This window comes from Meles meles, chromosome Y (genome assembly GCF_922984935.1).
Source record: "Meles meles chromosome Y, mMelMel3.1 paternal haplotype, whole genome shotgun sequence".
Classification (NCBI taxonomy): Eukaryota; Metazoa; Chordata; class Mammalia; order Carnivora; family Mustelidae; genus Meles; species Meles meles.
The window spans coordinates 11,851,999-11,872,775 of NC_060088.1; the positions used below are offsets into that span (position 1 = coordinate 11,851,999).

Consider the following 20,777-nt stretch of genomic DNA (forward strand, 5'->3'; position numbering starts at 1 on the left):
GTTAACTTGAAGAGTATTTGTCCGAGGGGCGCCTGGGTGGCTCAGTGGGTTAAAGCCTCTGCCTTCGGCTCGGGTCATGATCTCAGGGTCCTGGGATCGAGCCCCACATCGGGCTCTCTGCTCCGCGGGGAGCCTGCTTCCTCCTCTCTCTCTGCCTGTCTCTCTGCCTAGTTGTGATTTCTCTCTGTCAAATAAATAAAATATTTAAAAAAAAAAAAAGACATTTAAAAAAAAAAAAAAAGAGTATTTGTCCGATAATATTCAGAATATAGACTTTAAGTAGTTGAGGAAAACAGAATGGAACTTGGCTCGATCACTTGTGCTCTTTTCTTTTCCTTTCCTAGCAATAATTATTGGCCCTGATGGACATCCCTTGACTGTCTATCCTTGCATGATTTGTGGAAAAAAATTTAAGTCGAGAGGTTTTTTGAAAAGGCACATGAAAAACCATCCTGAACACCTTACCAAGAAGAAGTACCGCTGTACTGACTGTGAGTACACTACCAATAAGAAGATAAGTTTACACAACCACCTGGAGAGCCACAAGCTGACCAGCAAGGCAGAGAAGGCCATCGAATGCGATGAGTGTGGGAAGCATTTCTCTCATGCTGGGGCTTTGTTTACTCACAAAATGGTGCATAAGGAGAAAGGAGCCAACAAAATGCACAAGTGTAAATTCTGTGAATACGAGACAGCTGAACAAGGGTTGTTGAATCGCCATCTTTTGGCAGTCCACAGCAAGAACTTTCCTCATATTTGTGTGGAGTGCGGGAAAGGTTTCCGTCACCCATCAGAGCTTAAAAAGCACATGCGCATCCATACCGGGGAGAAGCCGTACCAGTGCCGGTACTGCGAGTATAGGTCCGCAGACTCTTCTAACTTGAAAACACATGTTAAAACGAAGCATAGTAAAGAGATGCCATTGAAGTGTGACATCTGTCTTCTGACTTTCTCAGATACCAAAGAGGTGCAGCAACATGCTCTTATCCACCAAGAAAGCAAAACACACCAGTGTTTGCACTGCGACCACAAAAGCTCAAACTCAAGCGATTTGAAACGACACATAATTTCGGTTCACACGAAGGACTACCCCCATAAGTGTGACATGTGTGATAAAGGCTTTCACAGGCCTTCTGAACTCAAGAAACATGTGGCTGCCCACAAGGGTAAAAAAATGCACCAGTGTAGACATTGTGACTTTAAGATTGCAGATCCATTTGTTCTAAGTCGCCATATTCTCTCGGTTCACACAAAAGATCTTCCGTTCAGGTGTAAGAGATGTAGAAAGGGATTCCGGCAACAGAATGAGCTTAAAAAGCATATGAAGACACACAGTGGCAGGAAAGTGTACCAGTGTGAGTACTGTGAGTATAGCACTACAGATGCCTCAGGCTTTAAACGGCACGTCATCTCCATCCACACGAAAGACTATCCTCATCGGTGCGAGTACTGCAAAAAAGGCTTCCGTAGACCTTCCGAAAAGAACCAGCACATAATGCGACATCATAAAGAAGTGGGTCCGCCCTAATGATGCCGCTACGAATATTTGTGGAGATGTTGGCCTTGACGCAGAAATTTCATTTTAAAGCCATCTCATTCACATGCAATACTGTATATCGATTTATGCTGTGTAGAAATAGAATTACTGCTTCTAGTCAACTTTTCTTTACATTTTACTTAATAGAATGTTCTGGATCCTATTCAGTTCAGTGGCAAAAAGTAGCAACAGTCAAATTGCTTTTAAAAAGGAATCCCTGAATCTACTGAATTTTTCAGTCTTAGAAGTTTTACTATTTATTTAAGTATTCACTTTATATACATTGATGGTACTTCTAAGACCACTTAAAGATAAAAAAGAAACAACATAGGATTGGTAACTCTAAAAGTATTTCCTTTGACTCATTTTTCCCTCATAAATCTTTCATATTAAATAGGAACATCTGCTAATGGTAAACAGATTTTACTGTTGGGTCTAATCATTACATGAAAGTAATTTTCTTATCTTGCTTAATATTTTCAGACTGTGCGACAATGAAACTTTTCCATTTGAGTCTCTAGTATTGCTAAATGCAGAACATTACTAGGTTTCTGTTTAATTTTCATTTTATTCAACAGACAAAATACGCTTTATTGTGACTTTCTGTGTAGTACATCTTTTGTCAGCATAGCACACTTTTAGAAAGTTACTGAAAGGTTTTGCTTATTCCTGTTTATTGTTATTCTGTCCATGTAGTTTTGTTTTGGAATACTTGCTTTCTACAGACGAGACTTAACTGTGAATTGAGTTTTGGAATATTAGAGTTAAATGGTGGCTCATAGGCTGTTTTGCAACTGGATCTGTAAGTCTACCCCAGGTTTTATATGTGCCTGTGTGTTACTTGTTTTACATATTTACACACACAATCCCAAATTTAAGTCTATAATGAAAAGTATTAACTGTACAACAAAATGAAAAATCCAGAGATATATGAAAGAACATTTTGCAAACTTTTATTCAAAGAGATTAAGTTAAACTTGAGGGGAAAATTGGAATATAAGCATAGTGTATTTTTAAAGAGTGAAGGTATTTTCCTTAAATATGTTTAGGAGTTGGAAAAGACAAGGTATTTCTAGATAGAATATTTTTATATAATTTTAGCTTCATATATTAAATTTTTTGGAAAAGCTAATGAATATCTAACCATAAATCTCTCAGTAGTCACTGCGAAGCATGAAAAGGAAATGTCTTCTCACAAAGTAAAGATTAGGATTAAAAAGATAAATGGCTACAGAGGATGGGTGCTAATTAAAATTGGCAAGTTCAGCCCATTTTTTAATTTCTTAGCAGATTTGAAGAAGATTAAACATTTAAGTTAGCTTTGATTAGAAGAGACGTTTAAAGTACGTTATGAAAACATGAGACTTCATTTGGAATATTACCAAGTCTTATTTTAAGTTTTTTTTTTCCAGAGTTGGCATATTTTAAGCAGTGAGTGAGTCATAAATAGATATAAAATGAATTTAAACACTTAATTAGAATTTGGTTTGTGTTATATGAATTTTCAGAAATAGAGGAAACACTTTTTGTTTACTTAAATTGGGTATTGGTGCATACATACTGGCACATTATTCAAGAATAGAAATTTCTCTTCCCACTTGATAGCTAGCTCCCTTGCAACCTCATTATGGTGCTGCCTTCTACTCTTACTATAAAATTTTTGTCTTCTGCCTTTTCTCTGTGCCACTAATACTCATATTCAGAAGTTGTATTTATAGGGCTAGGAATCTAAATATTAGGATTTTGAAGTTTGGATTAATTTAATCTTTTTAAATCAAGTGCTTTAGGCACATAAGAATTTAATCTAATGCCAGCCAAGCAACAGGATGGATTTGGAACCTCTCAAGCCTTCTTTACTCCCATATATGTTTTACCCATTTTTAGTATCCATTGTCCTGTTCTTGAAACTCTTTTTTGTTTGTGATAATTTTTTCAGTTTTTCTTCCATTTGGTTTTTCCCTGGAGTAATACAAAAGGAAATGTTTAAATAAAAGTTTACATTTAAGAATTTTAAAACTTTCTGTAAAATTAATACAGATAAATAGCTATTTAATTATATTTAAAAAGAAACTGAAAGATAAAGAACACAACACTTACATACTTTGTATTTCTCTCATAGTCTGGAGTCTTACAGAATTGTTTTGTTTTTTAAGCACAATGTTGAAACCTTTAAAAGGTAATTATTAGGATTTGGTCAAGTGAATATGATAAAACATTTGTTTTTATAAAGAAAATATGAAATTGTACTTACTGCTATGTACTGATATTAGTTGCAGGCTGTTTTGGTTCTTTAAAAAAATTTGATTAGCAAAGCTAATAAGTTAGGATGTTTCAGTTTAATGTTTTAAAGAGGTACAGATTTTTACAAGAATATAAGTTATTGTTTTGTTGAAATAGCCTATTAAATATTATATGTCTCTTCCTCTGTACACATTGTAAAATACTTAAAATACTTGATAAGAAATTCATATAGGAAGGTGTGACAGACACTATTGTAAATGTGTACTTGAGAATAACATGCAAAAATAAAAATCAATATTTTCTTGTTAACTGGTGTTTGGTGTATTTGATATTAGTATTAAGGTAAACACATTTTCATAAAAATGTGCAGTTTTGTTAAATGTAATAAACATAAAGCTGTACTATTTTTAGTTCTCCAATTCTTAAAATGGAAGGCAAAAATGCATAATTGCTTTTGATTTTGTGACTTGGATGCAGATGTTAATCCTGTGAGTTTACAAGTAGTATTTTAGAATTGTAAAGAGCAAGTTGGTGAGGTTTTTGATCAGTATATATTCATGAAACTCATTTTTTTTCTTTTACTTCCATAAAAGATTTTGTTATTTAACCATCTTCATTTCCCAAGATCTTAGAAAATTCATACATGAAGTGATGTTTAGGGCATTTAAAGTTCATTTTAGTATAACTTGATAGCAGTTAGTGAAGATTATTACTATTATATCCACAGAAAAAGACCTGCTGTCTTTTGTGCCTAGTTTGGAGGGACACATTTTTAGCGAACACTGACACATTTTTTTAGTTGGGTTATTGGTCATAGTAAAAATCTGAAGCTGTATAAAAGTTATGAGAAGTTGTCTTACTTTGTTTGCAGTGCTGTAATAAAATATCACAGACTGGGTGGCCTATGAATAATAGATATTTATTTCTTACAGCTCTGGAGGCTAGAACAAAATCAGGACGCAGACAGATTCAGTGTCTGGTGATGGTCCATTTCCTAATAGAGAGATGGCTCTCTTACTGTTTCTTCATGTGGTAGAAGGAGCGAAAGATTTAAGATCCCTTTTGTCTCAGAGGCGTCCCCTCCTAATACCATCACATTGGGATTATATTTCAACATAAGAATTTTAGGGGGGGGACTAAACATTCAGTCTACAGTAGAAATTTTTTTTTGAAAAGATCACTTTTTTGTGACATAAAACATAGTTTTTATTGACATAAAATGCACAGAACATGTTAAAGCTGTGTTAAAGTGTACAGTTGTTTTTAGTACATTGACAATGTTTTGCAACAATAACTTGTTAGTTTCCAAAATATCTTTGATTTTAAAGATTCTTCAGTCCTTTAACAGGGAAATGTGTGTTTGCTTGATAGTTAAAAAAGTAAAAATGGGAGTTAACTATTAAGGGAATATAAATGTCACTGGCCAGAATTATAAGTAAGACAAGACCACAGCAAATAAATAGCTATGCTAGAACACAGCAAAAACAGCCAACCAGGCTTGTGCCCTCAGCTAGTTTAATAATTTACTGCCCTATTCTTTGGAATCACAATTTTATAATTTCCTCTATTTCCCACATATTCTAGGGTTTGTGTAAGGGAAAGCATGACCAGTCAGTATCTTAAGGGTGTAATATTTCAGAGTGTTGGCTTTTGAACTATTAACCAGGGCTACCATTATCAACGTTACTTGGAAATTGGTTGTAAATGCAAAACCTTGGGTGCACTCTATACCTATTGTATCAAAATTGCATTGGACTCAACTGTGTGTTGTATCATAGTAAAAAATAAAACAAAACTCAGGTACCTGGGTGGCTCAGTGGGTTGGGCCTCTCTGCCTTTGGCTCCAGTCATGATCTTGGGATGCTGGGATTGAGTCCCGCATCGGGCTCTGTACTCAGCGGGGAGCCTGCTTCTCCCTCTCTCTTTGCCTGCCTCTCTGCCTACTTGTGATCTTTTGTCTGTCAAATAAATAAAAATCTTAAAGTTTAAAAACAAAAAAACTTTACCATCTTAACCACTTTTAAGTGTAAAATATACTAGGTTAAATATATTCATACTGTTGGGGCTCCTGGGTGGCTCAGTGGGTTAAGCCTCTCCCTTTGGCTCAGGTCACGATCCCAGGGTCCTGGGATCAAGCCCCACATTGGGCTCTCTGCTCAGCAGGGAGCCTGCTTCCTCCTCTCTCTCTCTGCCTGCCTCTCTGCCTACTTGTGATCTTTATCAAATAAAATCTTTCAAATATATATGTATGTGTATATATGTATATTATGTTATACATGTATATATGTATGAATATATATAAATATATAATATATATATATATAGTAAAACAGATCTCCACAATTGTTTCGTCTTGCAAATTCTGAAGATATGTACTCATTAAACATCTCCTTTCCTCACTCCCACCAGTTCCCTGATAACCCCCTCTCTACTTTTTGTAGAATGAGGACTTCACTTTATCTCAGAACTAGATTTGTACAGTATTTGGTTTTGTGTGTGATTGGTTTATTCACCGCCATCTCTGTTTGATCCTGACCTTAGTTTTCAAGTTTCCCCATTAAGTACAAAGTTAGCAATGAACTTTTCATATATATTCTTTATTATGGTGAGGTAATTCATGTATTCCTGGTTTGTTGTTTTGAGCATAAAAGGGTACTAAATTATGTCTGGTGTTTTTCTGAATCAGTTGAGATGATAATGGTACTTTGTCATTTATCCTGTTAATTTGGTGTATTACGAGGATGTAATACATCATCCTTTATAGTCCTTTCAGTATGCTACTTCATTAGGTTTGCTTATATTAAGGATATTGTATCAACATTCATCAGGAATATAGTCTAATTTTTTGTAATTAGTCTGTAATGTCTTTCTCTGGCTTTGATACCAGATAATGCTGCTTCATAAAAGAGTTAGGAAGTACTGTGTTTCCAGAAGACTTCAGTGGTTGATATTAATTCTTCCTTAATGTTAAATTTCACTAATGAAGCCTTTTTTTTTTTTTTTAAGATTTTATTTGAGAGAGAGAACAAAGAAAGGGAGGGGCAGAGGGAGAAACAGATTCCCCACAAAATAGCCTGATGTGGGGCTAATCCCAGGACCCTGAGATCATAACTTGAGCCGAAGGCAGAAGCTTAACCAACTGAGCCACCCAGGTGCCCCAAATTCATCTTGTTCTGAGCTTTTTTGGTGGGGGAATTTGTGTGTTGATGAATTAACTATTTTATACTTGTTATAGGTGTGAAGATACTCTTCATGACAATATTTTGTGCATTTCTAAAAATGCGTTCATTTTGTCTACTTATGTAATTGCTGGGTTTGAATTATTCATGGTGTTAACATTTTTATTCTTATATAGGTTTAGTAGTAATATCTATACCTTCATTGTTGATTTAAGTAATTAGACTTTTTTTTTCCTAGGTAGTTTTCTGACTGATTTTTTTTTTTTTAGTCTAGCTAATACTTTACCAGTTTTGTCAAAGTATGAACTTTTAGTTTGTTAATTCTTTTTCTGTTCTCTATTACATTTGTCTGTGTACTAATTTTTCTTTTTTCTTTTCTCTTGCTCTACTTTTTGTAGTACTTTTTGTAGTACTTTACAGTTTAAACAGTTTAGGAAAGATTGCTCTAGGGGCACCTGGGTGGCTCAGTTGTTTAAGCATCTGCCTTCAGCTCAGGTCATGATCCCAGGGTCTTGGGATCTATTCCTGAGTCTGGCTTCCTGATCAGTTGGAAGCCTGCTTCTCACTCTCCTCTGTCTCTCCTTTCCCCTTTGCTCTCTCTCCAATAAAATCTTTATTTTTTTTTTTGTTAAAGACTTTATTTGGCAGAAAGGGTGCACAAGCAGGGGAAGTGGCAGGCAGAGGGAGAGTGGGATCCTTGGTGAGCAGGGAACATGATGCAAGGCTTGGTCCCAGGACCCTGAGATCCTGATCTGAGCCAAACGCATTGGATTAACTGACTGAACCACCCAAGTGTCCTATAAATAAGGAAAAAAAAAAAAAAAAAGATTCTTATACTTTCTGCATTTCGGCTTTAAATGATTACTTTTTGAAATATTCTTCTTTGATATGTGTTTCTAATTTCCCTCTGAGAACTGTTTTAACTGCTTTTGTAATTTTGCATTCTTATATTCATTTTCATTTTATTCAAGGTTTTTTTCCTAATTTTACTTGTGATTTATTTTTTTCTTCGACCCACTGATTTTTTTGTTTTGTTCGTTCATTTGTTTTTTTAGATTTATTTATTTGAGAGAGAGAAAGAGAGTATGGGTGAGCAGGGGAAGGGGCAGAACAAAAGCAGAGAATCTCAAGCAGACCCCTGCTGAGCTTAGATCCCAATGAGGGGCTCCATCTCATGACCTTGTAATCAAGGCCTGAGCCAAAACTGAGTCAGGCACTTGACCAGCTGAGCCACTGGCTTGTCTGGAACTGCTGAAAGCGTATGCTGCTGCTTTAGTCAGAAATGCCTGAATAGATGTGTGAAGGCCACCTGGTCCAGCATGTTTCCTTGTTTCCTTGTTCACCTTCTTAGATGATCTGTCCTTGGCTGGGAGTGGGCTGTTCACATCCCATGCTAGGATTATTGGCTTGACATCAATGAGTAGCTTTAAGGTGGTATTCAGTTGCTTGTTCTGCATGGCTGCTCCCATCATCACAGGAGCATAAATATGTACACTTGTTAGACTTCTTATTCAGTAGGCCCCATTCATAGAATATAGTGTCCTTTTTCATGTCTTCTCCTGGTCTGAGCCTCAACATCTCTTTGGTCTCTGAGAAGTGTGGCTATTCTACATTCCTTTAGATGTTTATTGGCATGACAAATGCTTCTCCACTCTGTTTCTGTCCATGAAGAGGTTCTTGGGGCCAGACATTTGGCTTTTGCATGACAGCTATCCATGGGTGTTGTTGCGTTGCCTTTTGGTGTGATTTGGTGTGGTGTGGTGTGGTGTGGTGTGCCTTTCTCTTGACTGGAGCATTCTGTCCATTTACATTTAGAGTAATGATGACCAGACATGATTTCAGTGCCATTGTATATATAACCTTGTATACATTGTATATATAACCTGTATATATAACCTGTCTGTAGATTGTCTCTATTGCTTTCTGGGCTTTGGAACTTTTGGTGTCTTCTTGCTCTCCATAGGTTCCCTTTACTATTTCTTGCAGAGCTGCCTTAGTGTTCCCAAATTTCTTTGTATTGGCAATTCTGGACCTCTTCTTTTAAGAATGACAGTCTTGCTGGATCAAGGGTCCTGGGTAGCAGATGTTTCCCATTTAGAACACTGAATATAAAATACTCAGCCTACGAGGTGTCTGTGGACAGGTCTGCTTTAAGCATTCTACGTCTACCTTGTTAGTTCAGGACCTGTTGTCCCCAGCTGCTTTCAGTCTGTTCTCTTTCTCCCTGTCATTGGTAAGTTTCTGTCTGATTGGTTGTGAGACTGCCCTATTTTGTGGATTGGAGGGGCATTGTTTGTGCTTCATGGACTCCAGTGCTCGTGTTTCTTTCCGGGATTAGGGAAATTCTCAGCTATCACTTCTTCCAAAAACTCTTCTGCACTCTTTCCATGCTCATCTTCTTCGTCTTCATCATCTTCTTCATCATCTCCTACAATAGGAATCTTCATTTCCTTAAAGTGATGGCCAAATTCCCTAAGACGACTTTTGTGATCTAGTAGAGTTCTCTTGCTCTTTGAAGGTTCCTATTCTCCCATATTTTCTTTTCTACAATACTGATACAAGCTTCTTTGCCTGTCCTTAGTTTGATCCTCTCCACTTGGTCTTGCCGCTCAGATCAAGCATGTTCCATTCTGGCCAAACTACAGTGGAGTATTTTGGTCTCTAGAATGAGGGATTCTGTAGGGTCTTTTGTTGATTTAGTTAGTTAGTTGTTTTCTTATTTTTTTTGCAAGCCCAGTGATTATGCTTATGGTTTCAAATTCTACTTCAGACATCTGACTTATATCCATATTGACTGAATGCCTTGCTGTGAGGACAATTTACTGTCATTTCTTTTCAGGTGAATTTCTCCATCAAGTCCTGTTGTCCTGAAAACAAGAGAGGAGAACAGAAAAAAAGCAAAACAAACAGGAAAACAACAGAAGCACCAGGCACTCCTACCACTACAACAAAACAACAAGAACCAAAGTAGAACCTGGATGCATTTTGCCCTGCTTTTCTGAAGAATCTAAATAATATGGTTAAGAGCAAAGGAAAATAAATACAGCCTGATGAAACAGTTCTGAAGTCTACTTACCTATATGTATAAAGGAAAGTCCCAATGACTATCAAAATTGAAGAGAATACACAAAAAGAATTGAAGAAAAAAACACAATAAAACAGAACAAAAACTAAGAAAGCGATTATGTATAAAGCAGAGATAAAAATATACCACGAATCAAGAGAAGAAACTGAAAGGGCCACAGAATAACTAAAAAAATAAGCGCAAACCAACAAAGGCCTCAAGTAGAAAGGAAACTGGATACACTTTCTCCCCCACAGCTGAAGCATGGCAGTTCTTTCTGCGCAAGAAACTTGGTGGGAGCAGTGGTGTGTGCTGGTCTCCTGAGAAAGGTGCCTGTGGTGTGGATTGCCAGCTGGACTTGGGGACCTAAGGGAAAGGCTTGTCCAGGGCATGGGGAGGCAGGACTTGCTTGTGAGTCTCCAGACTCTAGTACGTGGCGCTGGTTTCCTTCCTAAAGTTTTTCAGCAATGATGGGTGGGATGAAGCAGGCTCTGCTTCCCCTCTCCTTATCCCAGGGCTGAAAATTCCCAACTCCCCACTGTTGAGTGAGCCCTCTCAGAAGACCAATCAAGCACACTTTGTCCCTGTTTCTGTAAGAACTCTATATTCACGTGTTGCCTGAGTCTGAGCAGTTTTGTGTTTCGGTCCTTATTTATTTTGATTTATTATTTAGTATTCATACATTCATTCATTCATTCAATGCTATTTGCTTTGTTTTTTCTTATGCCCATGACCTAGTTTCCAAAATCCAATTTTTAGGGACTCCTGTGGGCAGACCACCACTTTCCTCTCTCCTCACTTCTTTCGCTGAACTCAACCCATGTAAGTGGTTACAGGACAGGGTGGCACTTTCCACTTTATAGCCACATAGAGAATACAAGACTAGCACCTAGTCTCACTGTCCACAGTGGGTTTCCACACACCTATGCCTGGGAATAGTGCAGGGCTTAAGCCCCACACATTCTTTGGCATCCCTGGGAAGGCTCAGACCATGCCACCACAGCTGGATGTCTGCTCCCATTGGCCATCTAAGCACCTATAAGCCAGGCCTTTGTGTGCCCCATTTGAGCTCTGCTGCTTCTAATCCTGCAAAGGCTCAAGAGGCTCACTCAGGCACCCAAATTCTTACATTTTAAAAAGAAAAATCAGACAGTAAAAGTTTTACTCATTTGTTTTTTTTTTCAAACTGGCCATGTAATTTAGCATCCTGATAAAAACTTATTATGGGGCACCTGACTGGCTCAGTCAGTTAAGCCTCTACTTTCAGTTCAGGTCATGATTCTAGGGTCCTGGGGTTGAGCCCCGCATCGGGCTTCCTCTTTGGCAGGAAGCCTGCTTCTCCCTCTCCCACTGCCCTACTTGTGTTCCCAGTCTCAATGTCTCTCTATGAAATTAAACTGAAATGAAAAAAAAAAAAAAAAAAAAACAACCTGTAGTTATAGACATGAATAAATCCTGTCCAGATTTCATAGTGTTTGTTAAATATTCCAATTTATTCTGTCCTCAAATCCTACTGTAGTGCTATATCTCCAGCAAGCATGTACTAGATGAACATAATATTTTCCTTTGCCATTCTCTCTACCAATTTTCCTTTCTTTCTTTTTCTTTTCTTTTTCTTTGACAGAGAGAGAGAGATCACAAGCAGGCATAGAAGCAGGCAGAGAGAGAGGGAGAAGCAAGCTCCCTGCTGAGCAGAGAGCCTGATATGGGGCTCGAACATAGGACCCTGAGATCATGACCTGAGCTGAAGGCAGAGGCTTAACCCACTGAGCCACCCAGGTGCCTCACAATCTTCCTTTCATTGTCCTTTGCTTTCTATAATTGTAGTTACTTAAATACTTAAATATTTAATTAATAAATAATTTCATTTTTATGTACCCTACAACTTCATAGAGCTTTTTTTTTTAATATTTTATTTATTTGACAGAGAGAAATCACAAGTAGGCAGAGAGGGCAGAGAGAGAGGAGGAAGCAGGCTCCCTGCAGAACAGAGAGCCTGATGTTGGGCTCGATCCCAGGACCCTGGAATCATGACCTGAGCAGAAGGCAGAGGCTTTAACCCACTGAGCCACCCAGGCGCCCCCACAGAGCTTTTATTACAATTAGTCTTGTATATAACTTCTATAAACTTATTTCATGATACTCAAGAAGTTTCTTTCCCTTGAAAAAGTAAATTTTTTTCACTGAATTAATGAAATGTCCGTTTAAAATTGATTACCCCAAAAAGAATCTTTTACGTACTTACAATTTATCATTTTTGTTTTCTCAGAATTAAACAGTTCTTAGCATTCAAAATCTTCTTTTTTTACTATTACCCAAGGAACTACATATAAATAATTAATATTGCCATCTACTTTATCTGGGTCTCTTTTCCATACTACAGTTTATAAATTTAAAAGAAAATTCATAACACAAATGGGCTTCTTTTACTGTCCATAAGAAAGAAGAGGAAAAGATGAAAAGGATAATGAAGAAAAAGAATAAAATAAAATATCTACGTCATTTTATGACTATCATAAAGGAAATGCTAACCTAAGCCTCTCTGTCTCTGAGATATTATTCTGTTGACTTCATAAGCTTAAACCGAATTATTACTATTATGACCTAACCCTGGGTCTCAGAAGCTGATTATATACCTTTCTCTACTGTTATACATTTTTTCAAGCACTTTTAAAAATAAAAGCTATTTATGTGTTTTTTTTAAAATCCATATAATTTGCTATTAATTTAAACAAACATTTAAAATGCTTCATATGTTCTTTCTTTTTTTTAAGTTTTTATTTGTTTCTTTAAGGGGGGGGGGGGCGCCTGGGTGGCTCGGTGGCTCAGTGGTTTAAGCCGCTGCCTTCGGCTCAGGTCATGATCTCAGGGTCCTGGGATCGAGTCCCGCATCGGGCTCTCTGCTCAGTGGGGAGTCTGCTTCCGTCTCACTCTCTCTGCCTGCCTCTCTGCCTACTTGTGATCTCTCTCTGTCATAAATAAATAAAATCTTAAAAAAAAAAAAAAAGAGAGAGAGAGAGGGAAAATGAGAGAGAGAACATGAGAGGGGAGAAGTCAGAGAGAGAAGCAGACTTCCTGCTGAACAGGGAGCCCTGATGTGAGATTCGATCCTGGATTCCAGGATCATGACCTGAGCCGAAAGCAGCCGCTAACCCACTGAGCCCCCAGGTACCCTTCACGAGTGCTTTCTTAATGTGTTAGACAATATTAATATAGTATTTGTACCTACCCTAGGAGACTTTGATACACACAAGCCCTCTTCTCCTTTCTGTAGAACACAAAGGAGAAGAAAAGTTGCCATTGCCTAGACCATTTACAAGTAAGCCTTGAAGCTTCTTTTCATGTAAAATGAAATAGGTCTCCACAGCCATTATTCAACTCATATATCACAAAATTTTATTTTATACTTTAAGATTAAAATTCAATTTCTTTGGAAAATAAAGAGCAAAACAAGTTATATAAAAATGAATTTAAAAGAATGTAATTTTGAAGTGGCTAAAATATTTTTGACAGAGAACAAAACAATATTATTACCCCTTTTGTTAAATGAAATTCATGGAACAAAACATCAACCATTTTATTTTTTTAGTTTTCATTTAAATTCCAGTTAGTTAGCATACAGTATTATATTAGTGTTTCAGTGTATAATATAGCGTTTCAGCACTTCCATACACTACCTGGTGCTCATCACAAAAGCACTCCTCAATCTCCATCACCTGTCTCACCCATTCCCCACCCAGCTCCCCTCTGGTAGTTATCAGTTTGTTCTCTATAGTTCTATAGTTAAGAGTCTGTTTCTTGGTTTGTCTTTCCGTCTCTCTCAGTTTTTCTCCTTTTCTCTTTTTGTTCTCCCCTTGCTCATACATTTTGTTTCTTCAATTCCACTCATGAGTGAAATCAACTATTTTAAAGTGTTCAAAACAGTGGCACTTTGTATGTTTACTATGTTGTGCACATCTATTTCCAAACACTTCTTTATTATCTTCAAAACACACACACAACACATTAAGCAATCTTCCTATTCTCTGCTTCTCATTCCTGAAAACACTCATGTGCTTTCTGTTTCAATAAATTTACATATTCTGGGTGTATACATATTCACATACAAAGAATTATACAGCATGTGACAATTTGTGTCTGACTTCTTTCACTTAATGTTTTTGACATTTATTACTGTTGTAACATGTATCATGAGTTCATTTCTTTTATGGTTAATAATATTCCACTGTGTATACCTACCACACTTTAAAAAATCCATTAATATGTTATGTTAGTGGAAAATTGCATTGTTTCCATCTTATAAGCATTATGGATACTGATGGTTTTTAAACATTTATGTGAAACTTCTTTGAATATTTTTTGAATATTTTGAATTTTTTTGTATATTTACTTGTAACTAGAATTGGTGCATAATATAGGGAAGCTATGTTTTCTTTTAAGGGTTTTATGGTTACAGGTCTCACATTTAAGTCTTCTTCTTCTTCTTCTTCTTTTTGAGAGAGAGAGCAAGCAAGCCCAGGGAGGAGGGGCAAAGGAAGAAGCAGACTCCCCATTGAGCAGGGAGCCTGATGTGAGGGTTAGTGTGAGAATTCCAGGATCATAATCTGAGCCAAAGGCAGACACTTCACCAAGTGAGCCACACAGGTGTCCCTCACATTTAGCTCTTTAACCCATTTTGAGTTTATAATATAGATAGACATATACTAAAGAGTTTGTTTATTTGTTTGTTTATTTATTTGCACAGAGAGAGACAGAACAAGTAGGAGGAGTGGCAGGCAAAGGGAGATGGAGCAGGGAGCAAGACTCAGGGCTGGATTCCAGGACTCTGAGATCATGACCTGAGCCGAATGTAGATGCTTACCTGACTGAGCCACCCAGGTTCCCCTATATTTTATATATTGTAAAAACAAACAAACAAACAAGAAAACAGAAAACAAAAAAAGTGGTCCAGGTTCATTCTTTTGCATGTAGCTGTCCAGTTTTCCTAACACTATTTCTTGGAAAGACTATCTTTTTCCCATTGCATTTTTTTTTTACCTCCTTTGACACAGATTAATTGGCCATATAATTGTAGGTTTATTACTAGGCTATGTATTCTGTTGCATTTATCTATGTCTATTTTTGTGCCAGAACCATAATGCTTTAGTCACTACTTTCTACTATACCTTAATATCTGAGATTATGATACCTCCAGCATGGTTCATCTTGCTTAATATTTCTCTGGCTATTTAGGAACTATTGTATTCAATTCAAATTTTAGAACTTTTTATCTAGTTTGTGAAAATGCTGGTGGTATTTTGATAGCGATTTCATTAAGTGTTTAGGTTGCTCTAAGTAGCATTTTTTAAAAACATACACTGTGTTATTTGCCCCAGGGGTACAGGTCTGTGAATCATCAGTCTTACACACTTCACAGCACTCACCATAGCACATACCTTCCCCAGTGTCGATCACCCAGCCATCCTATCCCTAATCCCCCACCCCTCAGCAACCCTCCATTTGTTTCCAAGATTAAGAGTCTCTTATGGTTTGTCACCCTCCTGATCCCATCTTGTTTCATTTTTTTTCCCTACCTACCTCCCCATAATGCCCCTGCACTGCCTCTCTAATTCCTCATACCAGAGATATCATATGATAATTGTCTTTCTCTGATTGACTTATTTCACTCAACATAATACCTCTCAGCATAATACCATAATACTCACTTCCATCCATGTTGTTGCAAATGGCAAGATGTCATTTCTTTTGATGGCTGCATAGTATTCCATTGTATATATATACCACATCTTCTTTATCCATTCATCTGTTGATGGACATCTAGGTTCTTTCCATAGTTTGGCTATTGTGGCTATAAACATTGGAGTGCACTTGCCCCTTCGGATCACTACATTTGTATCTTTAGGGTAAATACCCAGTAGTGAGATTGCTGGGTCATAGCGTAGCTCTATTTTCAACTTTTTGAGGAACCTCCATGCTGTTTTCCAGAGTGGTTGCACCAGCTTGCATTTCCAACAACAGTGTAGGAGGTTTCCCCTTTCTCCGCATCCTCGCCAATATCTGTCATTTCCTGACGGGTTCATCTTAGCCATTCTGACTGGTGTGAGGTGGTATCTCATTGTGGTTTTGATTTGTATTTCCCCAAGGTAGCTGAGGCATTTTAACATTTATTCCCCCAATCCATGAACATGGAATCTTTTTCTTTGGGTCATCTTCAATTTCTTTTATCAGTGTTTTACAGATTTCAAAGTACAGGTCTTTTACCTCTTTGGTTAAGTTTATTCCTTGCTATTTTATTCCCTTTGATGCAACTGAAAATGGGATTGTTTTCTTAATTTCTCTTTCTTCTATGTCATTATTAGTGTATAGAAATGCAAGAAATTAAATTATTTTCTTAATTTTATATTCAGATTGTTTATGTCAACTGCATAAAAACACAACTGTTATTAGTCATTGATTTTGTATCCTGCAACTTTGCTAAAGCGGTTTATAGCTGCAAAAAGGAAGTGGTAAGAACAGAATCTTCTTGTTTATAGCTCCAGTTAGCAGCATTTTTTTTTTTTTAGTTTTTGCTAAGATTTTTTTTTTTTAGTTTTGCTAAGATTATATGTTACATAATATTTTTAAATAGTATCTTAATTTTGATTTTAATAGAAATCACTTTCTAATAATAACTTCCCTGTGTTTGTAGATAGACCGTAGGTGAGATATATTATACAAAAAATATAATACTCCTTAAGAAATAGGAAGTAAAACTGGACCACTTTCCTACTACACACAAAAACAAATTCAAAGGGTTGAAAGACTGAAATGTGAAACATGAATCCATCAAAATCCTATAGGGGTGTACAGGCAGCAACCTCTTCTACTTTGGTCACAGCAACTTCTTGCTAGACACATCTCTAAAGGCAGTGGAAACAAAAGCAAAAATGAACTGTTGACACTGCATCAAGATAAAAAAGTTTATGCACAACAAAGGCAATAGTCGAGAAAACGAAAAGACAACCTATGTAACCGGAGAAGATATTTGCAAATGACATATTAGATAAAGTGCTGGTATCTAAGATCCATAAAGAACTTATCAAACTCAACCCCAGAAAACAAGTAATCCAATCAAGAAATGGGCAGAAGGCATGAACAGACATTTTTGCAAAGAAGACATCCAGATGGCCAACAGACACATAAGAAGATACTCCACATTACTTGGCATCAGGGAAATACAAATCAAAACCACAGTGAGAAGCCACCTTACACCAGTTAGAATGGCTAAAATTAACAAGAGAGTAAACAACATGTGTTGGAGAGGATGTGGAGGAAGGGGAACCCTCCTACACTGTTGGTGGGAATGCAAGCTGGTACAGCCACTCTGGAAAACAACATGGAGGTACCTCAAAAAGTTGAAAATAGAGCTACCCTATGACCCAGCAATTGAATGACTACTTACCCAAGGGATATAGAAATATGAATTCAAATGGATACCTGTACCTCAATGTTTATAGCAGCATTATTGATGATAGCCTAATTATAGAAGCAGCTCAGTGTCCACCTATTGATGAATGGATAAAGAAGATGTAATGTGTATATATGGAATATTACTTAAGTATAAAAAAGAATGAAATCTTGCCATTTGCAATGATGTGGATAAAGCCAGAGAGTACTTTGCTCAACAAAAATAGTTACTCGGAGAAAGACAAATACCATATGATTTCAGTCATATGTGGAATTTAAGAAACAAAAGAGATGAAGTTGGGGAAAAAAACTAAAAAGAGATGCAAATGATAAAGTGGACTCCTAACACTAGAGAATAACCTGAGGGTTGTTGAGGGGAGTTGGGCTGGGCATTGGATTAAGTGGATGAAGACCATTAACAGTCAATTAGAAGCCTTCACCACTTTAGTTGTCTGCAGTCAATGAGAAGCTGTCACTACATCAAACTCCAGTTTTCTTCCCCAAACCTTTTGTTCTGAACAAGCTCTCTCAGCTTCCTCCTTTTCTCTGCATAATAGGATGTTCTTTTTGTTCATCCTCTGGACTTGGCTATGGTTCACCAGAGTTTGGTCATTCCCAATTTGCAATTTCCTCTGATAATCCTGAATAAATTCAGTGTTTTCAATGTTTTGCTGGCTGTTATCACTTACCTTGTCTGTAAGGTTGTTCTTGTAAACGGGTGACAATATCCACAAAACAAAACAAAACAGGGCACCTGGGTAGCTCAGAGGGTTAAGCCTCTGCTTTCAGCTCGGGTCATGGTCTCAGGGTCCAGGAATTGAGTCTCTCATAGGGCTCTCTGCTCAGTGGGGAGCCACTCCCCCCTCCACCGCCTGCCTCTCTTCCGACTTGTGATCTCTGTCAAATAAATAAATAAAATCTTAAAACAAAACACACTATTATATTTCCTCTTCTTCCTTTTTGTATTTGAAGATTTTATTTGTTCATTTGACAGAGAGATAGAGAGCACAAGTAGGCAGAGCGAGAGGGAGAAGCAGGCTCTTTACTGAGCAAGGAGCCTGAGGCAGGACTTGATCCCAGGACCTGGAATCATGACCTGAGCGGAAGGCAGACGCTTAACAACTGAGCTACCCAGGTCCCCACAGAGAAATCAATTATATTACCATACACTAGCAATAAACAGTCAAAAAATGAAATATTTTAAATTCCACTAACAATAGCATATAAAGTAATATGATGTGGAATAAATTAATAAAAGAATTATAAAATGTGTACATTTAAAATGACAAATCTTTTAAAAATTTTAATGTATTTGACAGGGAGAGAGAGAGAACACAAGCAGGGGGAGTGGAAGAAGGAGAAGCAGGCTCCCCACTGAGCAGGAGCCCAATGCAGGGCTTGATCCCAGGACCTTGGGATCATGACTGAAGCTGAAGGAAGAAGCTTAATGACTAAACCACTCAAGAGTCCCCAAAAATTACAAAACTTTTTGGAAACAAACTAAAGAAGGTCTAAGTAAATAAGAAGACATCCTTTGCTCATGAATTAGAAAACTTTAATATTGTTAAAATGGCAATATGCCCAAAACTTATCTACAGATTCAATACATTTCCTATCTAAACCTTAGCTGACTTCTTTGCAGAAATATACAAGTTGATACAAAAATTCATATGGGAATGCAATAGACATACGATAGCTAAATGAATATTGAAAAACTCACCTTTCCTGGGATGCCTGAGTAGCTCAGTTGGTTAAGTATCTGTCCTCAGCTCAGGTCAGGGTCCTGGGATCAAGCCCTGTATCAGGCCCTTTGCTCGGTGGGGAGCCTACTTCTTCCTCTGTCTTCCTCTTCCCTGCTTGTGCATGCTCTCTCTCTCTGACAAATAAATAAAAATCTTTTTAAAAAAAGCAATGGAAAAAAAAAAGAAAGAAAAACTCACTTTTCCCAATTAAAAACATACAACAAAACTACAGTTATCAAAACAATGTGGTATTGGTATTAGGATATACATATAAATTAATGAAATAGAATTACTAATTTGGGTAAAAAAATGTATGGAAGGTAAATAACTTTCATCAAAGGTACCAAGACCCGTCAAAGACATAATTATGTCTTCATGAAATTGTGTTGGCACAACTGGGTACCCACACACAAAGGTATACAGTTGGACCACTAATATACAGTACACATAAAGGTGACTTCTCATGTAAAATCTGAAATTATAAAACTTTCAGAAGACAGTATAAGGAAATATATGTGACTCTAGGTTAGTAAAGCCTTCCCTTTTTAAATCACTGAGAATCCAAGTGACAAAAGCAAAATACAGTAATCACATTAAACATTTATACTTCAAAGGCCATGATTGGAGAGGCAAAAAGACAACAGAATTGGAAAAAGCTTTTTGGTTTTTTTTTGTCTTTTTTTTAGATCACTCATACTCTTTTCTTTTTAAAATATTTTATTTATTCATTTGACAGATAGAGATCACAAGTAGGCAGAGAGACAGGCAGGGAGAGAGAGAGGAGGAAGCAAGCTCCCCGCTGAGCAGAGAGCCCGATGCAGGGCTCGATTCCTGGACCCTGAGACCATGACCTAAGTGGAAGGCAGAGGCTTAAGACACTGAGCCACCGAGGCACCCCTAGATCATTCATACTCTTACAGCAGAAAATATTTAGATTATTTAAAAAAAAAAACACCACTAAACAACAAAAAGGCAAACAATCCAATTTTAAAATGAGCAAACAACTGGAAAAAACATTCTCTAAAGAAGACTTACAAATGGTCAACAAGCACATGAAATTTTTCATAATTTTTAGTAATTCAGAAAGTACAAATCAAAAGTGCATGAGATACTACATTAACAGTAAGATGAACATATCAATAAGACAACAATAGTGTTGTAAAGAAGTGAAAATCAGAATGTTTTACACATTCGGTGGGAATTAGGTTCATAGAGATAATTTAGAGAATAGACTGGCAGTTTCTGAGAAGTTTAAACACAGAATTATCAAATAACCCAGCAATTATAAAACATACACATGCAAAAAATCTGTACACAAATGTTTATAGTAACAATACTCATAGTTAAAGTAGAAACAACTCAAATGTTCACAAACTGAAGAATAAAAAAAAGTGGTGTATTTATACAGTGGAATATTATTCTGTCCTTAAATATATAATTATGATTTGCACACCTCAAATGAAATGTTTACATTCACTTACAAATGCTTTATATAGCCAGTCTTGTGGAATTTTGAAAAATGTTACGACATGGGTGAATCTTAGTAAGGAAGCCAGAAACAAAGGAAA

At 36.9% G+C, this 20,777-nt stretch overlaps 1 protein-coding gene across 9 annotated transcripts in view; it reads left to right on the forward strand.

The window, feature by feature from the left end:
• Positions 1-4,087, forward strand: part of LOC123935839 (zinc finger X-chromosomal protein-like) — a 59,682-nt gene extending 55,595 nt beyond the window's left edge. For all 9 annotated transcript variants that reach the window (XM_045996653.1, XM_045996657.1, XM_045996652.1 and 6 more), the window contains one exon: positions 345-4,087. In XM_045996653.1, coding sequence (XP_045852609.1) covers positions 345-1,528 — 1,184 coding nt within the window. In that variant the 3' untranslated portion in view covers positions 1,529-4,087. The remainder of the gene's footprint in view (positions 1-344) is intronic.
• Positions 4,088-20,777: the final 16,690 nt, after the last annotated feature.